The sequence below is a fragment of the Notechis scutatus genome, chromosome 2 (genome assembly GCF_049901735.1).
Source record: "Notechis scutatus isolate UNSWTSFEM ecotype Mainland chromosome 2, rNotScu1.2, whole genome shotgun sequence".
In the NCBI taxonomy this organism is placed as follows: domain Eukaryota; kingdom Metazoa; phylum Chordata; class Lepidosauria; order Squamata; family Elapidae; genus Notechis; species Notechis scutatus.
In genome coordinates, this window is record NC_142010.1 from 22,237,961 (window position 1) to 22,252,254 (window position 14,294).

General features: G+C 39.8%; 1 protein-coding gene across 3 annotated transcripts in view; it reads left to right on the top strand.

Moving 5' to 3' along the window:
* ARIH2 (ariadne RBR E3 ubiquitin protein ligase 2) overlaps positions 1-11,483 on the top strand; it is a 43,959-nt gene extending 32,476 nt beyond the window's left edge. For all 3 annotated transcript variants that reach the window (XM_026682685.2, XM_026682686.2, XM_087954405.1), the window contains exons 8-15: positions 21-138; positions 1,469-1,519; positions 1,631-1,652; positions 1,858-2,009; positions 3,837-3,980; positions 5,131-5,199; positions 5,920-6,003; positions 7,623-11,483. In XM_026682685.2, the coding sequence (XP_026538470.1) occupies positions 21-138; positions 1,469-1,519; positions 1,631-1,652; positions 1,858-2,009; positions 3,837-3,980; positions 5,131-5,199; positions 5,920-6,003; positions 7,623-7,694 (712 nt within the window). In that variant the 3' untranslated portion in view covers positions 7,695-11,483. The remainder of the gene's footprint in view (positions 1-20; positions 139-1,468; positions 1,520-1,630; positions 1,653-1,857; positions 2,010-3,836; positions 3,981-5,130; positions 5,200-5,919; positions 6,004-7,622) is intronic.
* Positions 11,484-14,294: the final 2,811 nt, after the last annotated feature.

The window sequence follows — 14,294 nt, forward strand, 5'->3', positions numbered from 1 at the left end:
TACATTTGTTTTTGCTTAAGTTTCAAATGTCGGCAGATGTACCACGCTCCTACAGATTGTGCTACTATCCGGAAATGGCTCACTAAGTGTGCAGATGACTCTGAAACAGCAAACTACATCAGTGCTCACACTAAAGATGTAAGTGTATTGGGGAGGGGAGGCTTTTTATATTCGTAGTTTCAAAAAAAATCTCTGGTTATCAATGGAGGGGTTGGTCATTGAATTCTATGCCCTATATCTTAAGTCTTTCCTCTTTGCATCCCCTCTTTCCCCGCTTATCTTGCCATTTGCTACTTATCTCCCAAATAAACAAAAGCCAAAATGGAAAGTGGGTGAAGAGAAGAAATGATACTGTGAGTTCCAACCAGAAGTAATGTGAATGGACTCAGTTACAACAGTTACAACTACACATTGGAAGACCAGCTTGGGAACAAATGCTCTTGTAGAAAATCTGTGTTGTTGCTAATAGTCAACACTGACATGATGGCATATAATCAAGTTGCTTGATTATACATTTGCTCAAATGTATTGCATCTCCCCAAAGAAAAGATTAGATCATATGTTTCTCCCCTTCCAAGGTAATAAGAGAATTGTTATCCTGAGCAGAATATAAGATTAGAGGAATCATCTAAAATACGGGTGTCAAACCTGATTGCGTCATGTGACGTTACATGACGTATCATTTGCCTTTGCGGAGCCGGGGTGGGTGTGGCCTGTGCATGATGCACTTGGTCCCCGGGCCGCCAGTTTGACACCCTGATCTAAGATGCAAACTGAAAGAATGAGAAATTTTGTGACAGGCTAAATTCATTTTCTTGAGGAAAAATTTAAAAAGCCTACAAATATCCTATCAACATTTTATGGAGAGAAAGACTGGACATTACATTAAAAAAAAAAAACCTAAAAGGATTTGGATGGTAATATTAATAAAGACAGTATAAGTCAACCGAAAGAGGAACATTGCAATAGTATTGGATTGGTTAGGATAGGCATGAATTATAAAACATGAAGAGAAACACAAGACTTTTTGTTTTGTTTTGTTTTGTTTTGTTTTTTCCTCATCTGTTAAAATGGCCGGTTCAAAACCCTGTAGCTTCCAAGTGAAAAGTTTCCATTCTTTATTAAAATATGGCCCTAAAATTATATATATATTGAATTAAGGAGATATAATTGAAAGAAATGAAAAGAAGGCCCTTAATCATAGAGCAAGTTTTCTGTATGGAAGAAGGCCCACATTCAGTGTTGGCACTTCCAGGTGGTGCTAGGAAAGGCTTCTGTTTCATATAACTTGATAGATTAGTGGTTTGCTTTACAAAGCAAATTTCTGTGTTCCTATGAAGAGCAGGATGAAAACTCTACAATTACAGAAAGCAAATGGAGGCCAAATGGAGTGGAAACTTGGAAGGCATATATGAACATGGGGGAAACTTTTGTTACGATTCATGTTATTCTCTTATTTTCTTCTCAGTGTCCCAAGTGCAATATCTGTATTGAAAAGAATGGTGGCTGCAATCACATGGTGAGCATTTTCTAAATAATTAAGAATCACCTTAAATTTTTAGATGATTCTAAATTAAAACTTCATGGTTTGTTGTTAACAACTTCTTTTTTTTATCTCTGTTTCCTCCAGCAATGTTCCAAATGCAAGCATGGTAAGTGGGTAACAACTGAGAAAACATTTTCCCGTTCTTTGCTTTAAATATTATCCTGCTGATCCATTAAAGCATTTGCGGCCCAATGGTTACTATTGTAAGGGCTCGTTCAATAGCCTGCTCAGCACAGCCCTTAGATTGCTGTAGGTTTCCACAACATTGATGTTTTTCTGTTAACTTGCTTTTGCCTTCTTATCTCTTGCAGACTTTTGCTGGATGTGTCTAGGCGACTGGAAGACTCATGGCAGCGAATACTATGAATGCAGTCGGTACAAAGAGAATCCTGATATTGTAAATCAGAGTCAGCAAGCACAGGCCCGGGAGGCCCTCAAGAAGTACTTGTTCTATTTTGAGAGGGTAGGAGGCGTCTACTTAGCCAAAGCTAACTATAAACTTTTCAGGGCATCCTGCCTTGTGCAGAGCCACAAGGATTAATGTTAACAGGCCTATGGGATAAACATTACATTCTGTGATAACGGGATGACCACAAAACAAAATTCTGAATCATTAAGTTTATTTTCCAAGGCATAAATGTCTTCCTAGATAATTCTTGTAACAAGACTTTTTTCTTTATGGGATCCAGCAGAAATAGTGCTACACTTTTGTGTTTGGGCTGCTTCTTTTCAAACGTTGCCTCTCATAAAAGTACATTTGCCTGTCTTACATTATATTTGTATTCCTTGCCCCAGATATGCTTAAACCATTTTCTGTGCGTAACCAATTTTAAAAAGGTGAATTTCTAGTTTCTGCTCTTAGAAATAAGATATATGGATGAAATGTAGCAGGTGCTACGTGAGCTGATTGTTACTATTTTTTTTATTGCTTGTGGATGCCTTCCCAATTACTCCCAAAAATTGTGTGTGTGTGTGGGGGGGGGGGCAACCTCTCTGAAGGCACTTCTGAGGACAGAGAGAAACTTCAAGAGCCAATTGGATAATTTCTCACTTTGTTCTGTCAATAGAAATAACCTTATCGGTATCCCCACCCCACAAAAAAATCAGTCTGTTCCTTTTGTTTCCTTCTTAGCTTTTTTTTACAGTTTCTTTTGAATGGAGTGTAAATGTAGTTTATCCCTATGTGTCCATTAATGGCTGATTTGTCTGAATGCCAGGCATCCAGGAATTCCCTAATGATTAAAGCATATCCTTTTCAGCACTCCACACAGATAAGCGGGGATTAATATCAAACAGTTAAGCGATACCCTTCTCAAGGAACTACCAAGGAGAGAACCACACCCTTACCCAAACTGGCAGAGCAATATAGTGTATGTAAACAAGGAGCAAAACCCACATTCACTGATGATATTACCTAGTTGGGTCAAGCAAACAACCAAACTCAGAGGGCACCAAGGACAATTACGTAGCTAACCAGATATTCCAGATATAGTTAAATAATATTTGAGATGATCTTTTAAAGGTGACAGTGCTCTTACAAAATAGCATTCAATAGATTGCACAACTATTTATTTTATTCAAATTTGCTAGCTATCTGTGGGCAGCATATATAACTGGAAAATCCATAAAACAGATAAAACATTAAACCAAACAGCCTAGCTAGACTAAATCTTACAAACAACACAGAACAGCCCCCTCCGCTACCCAAGTACAGTTGTACATTAATATATCAATCTCAGGCCCAGGACCAAAGCCGGGTTTTTAAGAGCTTTCCAGAAGTCTAGGAGAAAGGGAGCTACTCTTGTCAATCTGAGGTCTTCCACATTCCTCAGCTACTACTAGGTATATGCAATAATTACGCCATAACAGGTACGTAGCTTGAGGTTTGCAGGTGTGGATGGGAAGATGAGTGTCATATAAGAGGATCTGGAGCAGTGAAAGAAGGAACTGGAATATTGGAGGAGAGCTTCCATTTATAGCTGTGTGCTTCCTGTCTGGGTTGACCTTTGCTTTCCAGCTCTGTAATTGAACTAGCCAATTACACCACATACCAAGTGGGAATGCTAGGATAAAGGAATTGCCCTGCCTTTTTTTAGAGCCCACTGACAAAAAGCAGCTTGCTTTTAAAAGATGATTGGTAGGCTTTTTCCCCCCTATCATAACACATCTTTTTGATACTAGGAAGTACTTAATATGGAAAGCTATCCCTTTCTGCTGGATCCCAGCTTGGGTTTTTTTGCTTGCTTTTCCAATAAACATGTTCATTTTTATTCCTTTTCTCCATGTGAAGTGGGAAAACCACAACAAGAGTTTACAGTTGGAGGCACAGACATACCAGAGAATTCAAGAAAAAATCCAAGAAAGAGTCATGAACAACTTGGGAACATGGATAGACTGGCAGTATTTACAGAATGCAGCAAAACTCTTAGCCAAGGTAATTCAATCTGTAACTCAGCTTTGCCAAATACCTGGGGTGGGGTGGGGGGTAGGTTAGCTATATTGCTGTGTTCGTGGAAGTGGTGGGATTCAAATATTGTTGCCACTGGTTTCGTGGGTGTTGCTTGGTGGGCGTGTTTTGCGTGCATGCACACACTTTGCGGGCATGTGCATGCCAAACATGCACTTTGCTCAGGCGCAGAGGCGTTTGCGCAGGCGTAGAGGCATTCTAACTTGCCTCCTGCAAGCCTGCATGATCCTGGTCGCTTCAGCAGCTGCCACGCAGCACTATTCTGTGCCGCGCAAAATAGTTGCGCTTCAAATTCAGAGGATAAAGGTGAGTATGGGAGCCCGGGCGGGTGGGTGGGCCCAACAGCAGAGTGGCGGAGAGAACTAGTTCGGTCTCCGCTGCTCATCGTTCCTACCGGCTTGCCAGAACTGGGCCAAACCAGTCGAATACCACCACTGGTTGGTGGGTTATATAGCTATGGAACACTAACTCAGATTTTAAAACAACAACTAGGTGCAATGTATATTATCAAAAGAGTTGCTGTGTGTTGTTCAGTATTCTGAACTGAACCTACAGCTGAAAACTAGACTGAGTTCACTTGGGATTGGTTGAGATGTAAGAGTACATTCTATACTTTTGGAGTTCTTGATGCTGCTGCTGCTATTATTACTACCACAAACCTAGGAAAAGAGGAGCTCTGCTGTCTCCTGCTTTCATGAACACAGTTTACTTATGAACTATAGTGGCGCAGTGGTTAGAATGCAGTATTGCAGGCTACTTCTGCTGACTGCAGTTCGGCTGTTTGATTCTCACTGGCTCAAGATTGACTCAGCTTTCCAACCTTCTGAGGTCGGTAAAATGAGGACCCAGATTGTTGGGGGCTCTGTAAACCTCTTAGAGAGGGCTGTAAAGCACTGTGAAGCAGCATATATATCTAAGTGCTATTGCTATTGCTATTACTGCAAGTTCCTATCGTGTCCTGTGTAAATAGATGCAACTGCTAACAGGGGCTGCTTTTTCATATCATAATACATATGGACTGCTGTCCCTGAAATTTGGAGAAAAGCAGCAGATAGCTCAACTGGCCTAACTCATGAATACAACCTGCTAATCTTACTTCTTTTTTAAAAAATTGCAGTGTCGTTATACACTACAGTACACCTATCCATATGCCTACTACATGGAATCTGGTCCCAGGAAGAAATTGGTAAGACAATCTGCATATTGAATGATAACTAAAATTCTTAAAGAATGGCAAAAAAAAAACCCTCCTAAGTTGGAAAATTATACAAATCCATATCTAAGAATTGCCTAAAACCACATGGTAGCTTCCATTTACTGAAGTTGAGCCTTTTGATTCTTTGGAGGTGATGGGAGGGGAGGCCCTTGGAAGCCACAGATAAAATATTGCAAGCTTTAAAGGGGAAGAAAGAATACAGTTCTAATAAATTAAGGGATTTTGTTTTGGGTCTCGGGATATCTATGTGTATGCCTTAAATAGCATGTTAATGGGCAAATGACCTTTCATAACTATGATGAGTACTGAAGAAAACATTAAATATTTGTCACTAGTACATCGTAACTCTACTAGTTTTTAACCAGGCTTTCAAAAATTGAAAATTCTTACAAGCCTTAATGAATATTAGTACTAGAAATATGGTCTAGGATAATAAAGAACAAACATGCCCAAGTCTAATCAATTACAAACAAGGATTTGTCCATCCTTAAATTTCATATTCTTTTATGTTGCTCAAGCTGTTATGACTGCTTGCAGTCATTGAATTGGCTGCCGTGTTTCCTTACTTTGAAATGCTTCTGCTATAGATGCAAATAGTGGTACCAATGTATTATTCATCTGTGCAGCAAATTTGGCTTTTCCTATATTAATCCTGGTTTTTTTTTTCCTAATGTTTTGTTTGATTTTCAGTTTGAATACCAACAGGCTCAACTTGAAGCAGAGATTGAAAATCTCTCATGGAAGGTGGAAAGAGCAGATAGTTACGACAGAGGAGTGAGTAATAAACTAAGTAGAACCAGTCGTGAGGTCATTTTTTACTCAGAAATCTCAAGAGAAATTGGTATCAATAATGGATCGAAACTACTACTGTTCCTTTTGTTTTTTAAAAAAATATTTTTATTAGAAATTAAGAGTATACAGATAAAACTGATAGACTACAAAAAATAAAAAGTAAAAAAAGTGGAAAAAATAGAATTTCCAGCATTCATACACCTTCCACAATTTATCACCATCCCTTAAAATACAACAAATAAATTCTTCACCCCACATGTCACCTCGTTCTCTAAACATATCTATAAAATGTCATCTTCCATCCTAATCAGCAAGTCTGTTAAGAGTTACCAGAAATAACTATATATTTGTTATAAACTTAATCTAATAAGCTCGCTCAGTTTCCTTCCTTTACATTTATATCTATTTAACTCTTCTTAAATCTCCAAATCTCATCAATCAAAAAAAGTCACCAAGAAACTAAATGAAGAATTAGTAACATAACCATTTTGAAGTTAATCAAATACATTTAGAATACAGGAAATAATTTCATATAACCCATTATCATTAAAACAAAACCTAAATGTTTTCATAATTAAAAAAGAAATTAAATATTCCCAGAAATGGAAATCTTATCCCTAGAGCAAAATCCTTCAAACGTCATTTTCCAGATCTAGTGCAAAGAAATGGTAAAATCTGGTAACCAAGGTTTTGGTGAGTGATTGTCACTAAGACAGTATTATTCTTGTTGTTGAGGCATTGCACTGATTGCTGAGGGCAACTAGGTCCAATTCAAAATGTTTTCTTTGAGCATTTAGGATCCAGAAGGTTGTGCAAGGTAATGTTATTATTTGGGCTATTTTACATTTTATGCGGTTATTTTAAACAAATACATCTTCCCCAATAGAGTGGGGGGTTTTGCCAGAAATTGGCAGGAAAGCTTGCAAATTGCAGTTGCCAGATACCTGAATTGTGATCACATGGCTGCAGGAATAGCGCAACATTCGTTAAGTGTGAGTCCAGGGAGTAACTCACTTTTTCTGAAGACACTGTAATTTTGAACTGTTCTTAAACAAAATGTTGTAAGCCAAGGAGTATCTGTTTGTATATTTGTAAGAGGAATATGATGCCAGCCCATGAAGCATGGGTTTGTAAGCAATATCTTTTAATGACGATATTCCATTTCAGGGAAGTGATCTGTAGCCCATAGAGATGTTTTTGGTAGCAACCCCCATATTACAAAATAGCTTCCCTCTATGCAGTTGATCATACCCTCATATATTTTTTTTTGGCATACTGAAAATTAATGAAATTAAACTCCAGACATAGCCGTGTTGGAAGTTCTTTGGATAGCGACTGCTAGCTATTGTTTGATGATTTTCACGTTATGGTGAAAACTGCTGGGAGTCACCTCCTGTTTCAATAAAAGAGCATGTTTTTGTTTCCTCTTTCTAGAATTCCTCTTTAGTGTTGACCAATTTTCTGCCAGCCAATAGAAACAATAGCAATAGCCCTTAGACTTATATACTGCTTCAGAGTACTATACAGCCCTTCTCTAAGCAGTTTACCGAGTCAGAGTTTACAGAAATAACCCCTTTTTTATTCCTTTTATTCCCACTCAGGATTTGGAGAATCAGATGCACATTGCTGAGCAGAGGAGGCGGACTCTGCTGAAAGATTTCCATGACACATAAGGCCGCGGGAGCTACCAGGGCACAGAGCTGAGAGCAAAGTAGCAAGATGGCGGTGCAAGCAACGAGGGAAGCGATCAGAGGAACTGGCCACCGCCTTTCCATAAAACAGGGCTGAGGACATCACTGCACCTTCCCCTTGCAAACCAGACATGAGCTAGCACCACCGCTTGGTCTTCTATTTTTCTTCTGTTTTCTGCTTTTTCATTTTTGGCAGGTAGAGGTTGAAATTCAGTTGGGATTTTTTTCCTGGGACATGTTATTCCCCAGTTCTTGAATTGTTTTAGAGGGGAGTTTTATTTCCCCTGCCCCCTCCTGAATGGCTGTTAATAGTATTAGATCATTATAAACTTCTGTAATTTTTCGACAGTTGTACAGTGATACAACAGTGGTTGATACAAAGTGAACTCTAGAATAACACAGACCCCTTTTTAAAAATAAATTGGGACTGGAGAGTGTTTCCTTTTTTTTTCCCTTTCAATAAGCAGTTTGTAAACTTAATGGCTTACTTCTCTTTCCACATCCCCAAACTCACTTTGCCATGAAGGTTATGAAATAGTTGTTTTCCCCCTTTCTGGGCACTTTCTTGCTTGTCCTGGGAGTGCATGAAATGAACAGGGCCTGGGCCAAGCAGAATCAGCAGTTGCCAAAGGACAGCATAACTGTTTAAAGGTTCTTCTTCTTTGACCGGGCTGGAGCAATAGGGCAAAGCTCAAGGCAGCATGGGACAGTTCTAGTCTATCAACACGAAGTTGATCTCCTGCATGGATTTATTGCTTTGTTTTGTTTCCCTGGACTGCTACCTACTGCCAGATTTAAAATACTTAGAGGTGTTCAGGGAGCATAACCTTGCTTCTTGGCAGCATAAGAATGAACATTAGTTTTGTTTAGGGCAGTAGACCCAGCCATGTTTGGGCCATAACTTGCATATCTCTGCAGCTCAGTCCTGCGCAGTCTGATTCTTCGGGTGGCTATAAGGTGATTCCTCAGAGTTGATCTCTGCTACCCTAACAAAAATCAGACTTTCCTACTATACCAAGGAAAAGTTAAATTCATTACTAAAAGAAAAAAGAAAAGAAAACACACCAGCATACGTCAGATTCTGCTAAACAGCCACCACTGTTTTCAAAACTGTTCTGCTGCTAGCTGAAAAGTAACCAGCAAAAAACATTGGGAATAGTCCATAATTACTATTAAGGTTCATAGGTGGCTGCTTACTGGCAGAGGTTTGTTAACTCTTGAAATGTGTTTAATGTCAACAGTTCCCATTTAGAGGCCAGCTTTTAAAATGTATAAAAGTAGCTATATAAAACACATAATTTGGTTCTGCTGATAGATCTGTCTAGAAATGGAAGATGGAGCTGCCATTTCCTGAAGCTGCTCCAATCGATGTCTTGAAACAAGAATTTCCTTGCATCCATGTTTACAAGAGCAGGTTGCACTGAGATTTTCTGTGTGCATTGCTTGTGACCATTGGGATTGGGATTAGAAAACTTTACAAGAATCATTTTCTGCTTATGACACCTGTTTTCCTAGCCTTTCGGTGAAAGTTATTTTATTAGCATTTTAGATTTTGTCCTAGCTTTTGGAGGTCATCAACCAAGCCATCATCTTCCATTCAGCTGCTGCTGCTGCCACTACTACCTCAGGCACTTCAAGGAAAATGATAAGCTTGTTTCCTAGACCCTAAGTCCTAATATGACTTCTCCGTTCCCAGTTAACTTCAGATTAAGCCAGTGGGTGGAAGAAGTAAAAAGCTTGTTGGGTACATAGAGAGAAAGTTAAATTTACCCAGATTCACCCTTGCTCTTTCTCTTTGCCCATTCCACTGAACCCTGGTAGCATATGTGGTATGATGACCTCAGCAGGCTTGCTCTTTTAATCCATATCTTTGTCAAAAACAGAGATCATGCTTGTTTTTCTGGCTTAAATGTTTTAATTTCTCTGCATGAAAACCACTGCTGGGCTTTGAAACTTAGAAGCAAGCAAAACCTTTTATCAAATGCAAAATGTTCAGTGTGTGTGTCAGGCTCTGCTTACTACGATATTTGTTTGTGTTAATTCTGTTCAGTGTTAGCACAAAACTATTGGCCTCTTGATAGGGAAAACTGCGGGCTTCCTAACTTCCTCAGTAATGCTGTCTTTATCTTGCTTGCTTGCTTACACAAAGTTCAGATTTTGAGGGAGGTGAGCATCTTTTTCTCTTGGAACTTTAAAGTTCAGACTGAGCTGTTCTGCTCATGAAATTAACTCAGATAAAGCATACATGTTTCTTGTTCAGAATTCTCCAGTGCAAAAGAGTGGTGTTACTTGCTATAGCTGGCAAAATACCTGCGATAGGTTGAATTTACAGTAGCACTATCACGACTTGCAATGGCAAATTTTTCTCTGTCTGCAAAGTTTGGCATATTATATTATTCAGATGCTTAGATCCAATCTCACATGGTGTGCTAAGATGTAGTATATACAATTGTCACATCACATAATGCAACATATTGAAGACAGGCTTCTGCTTGCTTAGGAGAATACTCTCACCTTTTGGTCTCTGTCAGCCCTCTGTGCCCTCCAGGGTTTCGGGTGAGATGGCTGCACAGAGAGGAGGAATGTACTCAGCTGATGGGTGACAAATACAATTAGTTGTCACCACACAGCTGCTCCTAAGTTTGGAATCACTAGATTCATCCCAGAGTTTAAAGATCAGTGGATTCCCTACCTCTTTTTCTTATCTTCCCTGTTCTAGAACAGCACAATGATTGGGTGCTATCTAAAAGTTTTTATCATTGGTAGAAAACAGCCCTTCCTCTAGAAATATGTTCTCTTCACTCTGTAGCATTTTTCAAAGTGAGCCTACAATAAATAAATAAAAACCTTGTTAGAAAATTTCACTTGGTGTTGGAACAGACTGTAACAAAAGGGCATCTAAGCCAAAGGGAAGTCACTACATTTCCCTCACGGCAGGTTCACATCCTATACTAGGAGTTTTCGTCTTCCTCTTGTTCTATCAGGCTTAGCCTAAGCCAACCTGGCAGCTATTTTCATCCTTCACTCTGCATGTTGAGATTGTTGGCTTGGCTTACCCTTGATCACAATGTTTATTTCACTTAGTTTGGTTTACTTTTTAAAATTCCCTCTCACAACCTGCCTTCCTCCTTTCTAAAAGAGAGGTACAGAAAGCTAAGGCAAATAACCACCACCTGATAGTAAAACACCGAAGTACATAGATAGTATTCAATTCTCCTGTCCAGTAGAATTCTGTACAGGTCAAAAGCTTTCAATACAGACAGCGGTAGAGGCTGTGCAGATAAAGGAGAGATTCTGTAACCAGTTTTATGCTTGTACTCTTCTAGCATTCATTCTGTAGCAGTAAAATTACAAATTTTCTTTTAACACCTAATGCCATGCTAGTGTTACAGAAAGAACGGAAGACTTTTTGTTACTGTACTGTCTTGATCCATTTAAACTCGTGTTTCTGTTTTTCAAAATTCAACTTCACACTTTAGTAACTTTTTGTAAAAAAAACAAACTTCTTATGTGCTCGCTCAAGTCTGGACTGTTCCAAATTTTCAGGTAGTAGCTTCTGCTATGGAAGCTTTTTTTTATTACGCAGAGTGCTACATTATCATGGCTGCCTTTGCTCTGTCCCTCACTGAGATTTGGGGGAAAGCAATCTCAAGAAACTGCCAACACTTTTCCGGCATTAGGAGGGGAAAAGGGCAGAGGAGAAAGAGCCCTTTAAATTTTCCCCTCCTGAAATTGTTTTATTTGAAATAAATTGTGAATTTCTAATTTTAATTAAGTGTTCTGTGGTGTTTACTCTGGTTATGTTTTCATATTTATGTGATCTCCGTGTTTGAAACAAAATGACATTAATAGAGCAGGAAAAAGAATCGGGCAATAAAAAATGTTCAAGGAGCTTGAATATTTTCCCTATGAGAACAGGCTAAAAAGTCTGAGATTCCTTAGGTGGAAAGAAAAGACAGTTTTTATTCCTCTTATTTTTCAGTCAAGTATTTGTATTAGTTTATCAAAATATAAAATACAGAAATAAAAGAAAATGAAAATGGAGGAAAAAGAGAAGAGGGTAGAGGGGAAAAGAAAAAGAAGCATTGATTTCTGACTCCTTTTAGCACAGTAGCTAAGGTAATATACATAGAACCTCAACTTTTTACTTTTACATAATATATACTAGCCATTTCTATAACAACAATCCTATCTAATCAGCAAAAATGAATGAAATATTCTTATTAAATACTTTGTTCATTACATAGTTGAATGTGCTGACAACAAAATCACACAAAAATTATCAATGGAAATCAAATTTAGCAACCCATGGAGGTCTGGATTTGGAGTTACACTCAAAATTAAAGTGGAAAAAAACACTACAGGCTGATCCAACTTTGATGTAATGTCCTTAAAACAAGTCAAAATGAGGCTCAGTAGTGTGTGTGGCCTTCATGTGCCTGTATGACCTCCCTACAATGCCTGGACATGCTCCTGATGAGGTGGTGGGTGGTCTCCTGAGGGATCTCCTCCCACACTTGGACTAAAGCATCCCCCAACTCCTGGACAGTCTGTGGTGCAATGTGGGGTTGGTGGATGGAGCGAGACATGATGTCCCAGATGTGCTCCATTGGATTCAGGTCTGAGGAACGGGTGGGCCAGTCCATAGCATCAATGCCTTTGTCTTGCAGGAACTGCTGACACACTCCAGCCACATGAGGTCTAGCATTGTCTTGCATTAGGAGGAACCCAGGGCCAACCGCACCAGCATATGGTCTCACAAGGGGTCTGAGGATCTCATCTCGGTACCTAATGGCAGTCAGGCTACCTCTGGCGAGCACATGGAGGGCTGTGCAGCCCCCTAAAGAAATGCCACCCCACACCATTACTGACCCACTGCCAAACCGGTCATGCTGGAGGATGTTGCAGGCAGCAGAACATTCTCCACAGCGTCTCCAGACCCTGTCACGTCTGTCACGTGCTCAGTGTGAACCTGCTTTCATCTGTGAAGAGCACAGGGCACCAGTGGCGAATTTGCCAATCTTGGTGTTCTCTGGTAAATGCCAAGCGTCCTGCATGGTGTTGTGCTGTAAGCACAACCCCCACTTGTGGACGTTGGGCCCTCATACCACCCTCATGGAGTCTGTTTCTGACCATTTGAGCAGCCACATGCACATTTGTGGCCCGCTGGAGGTCATTTTGCAGGGCTCTGGCAGTGCTCCTCCTGTTCCTCCTTGCACAAAGGCGGAGGTAGCGGTCCTGATGCTGGGTTGTTGCCCTCCTACGGCCTCCTCCACCTCTCCTGATGTACTGGCCTGTCTCCTGGTAGCACCTCCATACTCTGGACACTACGCTGACAGACACAGCAAACCTTGCCACAGATCGCATTGATGTGCCATCCTGGATGAGCTGCACTACCTGAGCCACTTGTGTGGGTTGTAGACTCTGTCTCATGCTACCCTAGAGTGAAAGCACCGCCAGCATTCAAAAGTGACCAAACCATCAGCCAGAAAGCATAGGAACTGAGAAGTGGCCTGTGGTCACCACCTGCAAACCACTCCTTTATTGGGGATGTCTTGCTAACTACCTATGCTTTCCACCTGTTGTCTATTCCATTTGCACAACAGCATGTGAAATTGATTGTCCATCAGTGTTGCTACCTAAGTGGACAGTTTGATTTCACAGAAGTGTGATTGACTTGGAGTTACATTGTGTTGTTTAAGTGTTCCCTTTATTTTTTTGAGCAGTGTATAAGATAAGATAAGATAAGATAAGATAAATTTATTGTCATTGTACTCAGGACCTGAGAACAACGAAATAAGGTGCTCTTTCACAACTTACAACTGAACAACACCAATGTGAAATTACGCATGAAAACCAGCTGTGTGACTTGGCCAGTCACTCACAGGCCAAGTTGCCATAGAGGGGATGGTTCTGGGGAAAATGAGAAGGAATACAGGTTGTCTTCAACTTGCAACCATTCATGTACAAAGTCACTATAAAAAATAATTTTTATTTTCCACACTTAAGATTATTGCAGCCTGGTCATGTGATCAAAATTTGGATGCTTGGAAACTGGCATGAATTTATGAGTGTCCCACGGTCACGTTTTCACCTTTTGCAACCTGACAAAGTAAATGAGGACAACCAGATTCATTAAACAATCCTGTTACTAACTTAACTGCAATGCTAACTTAACAACTGTGGCAAGAAAGATCGTGAAATGCCGCAAAACTCTCTCAGTAACACATTCTGGGCTCAATTGTGGTTGTAAGTCGAGGACTACCTGTATTATTAATTCCTAGTGTTACTTATACAGTAATAAAGGCAGGATAAAAATCTAATAAATGTTGCAGTCAGCGGCACGGTACTAGTTAGCAAGAAGAAATCAGATGCAATGTAAACAGCAGTAACTTAAAAAGATTCTGCCAGCCCAGATATTGTAAGCACAGACTGAGTCTTAAAATTACCATTTTGACATTTTATGATGAACAAACTCTTCAAAAGCACACTAGAGATTAGTTTAAGTTTTTGCCGTTTTTGCTTTTTTGCCAGAAGTTTGCTTTAGAGATGCAAAGATAACGCCGGAGGCCTTTTGCCCTT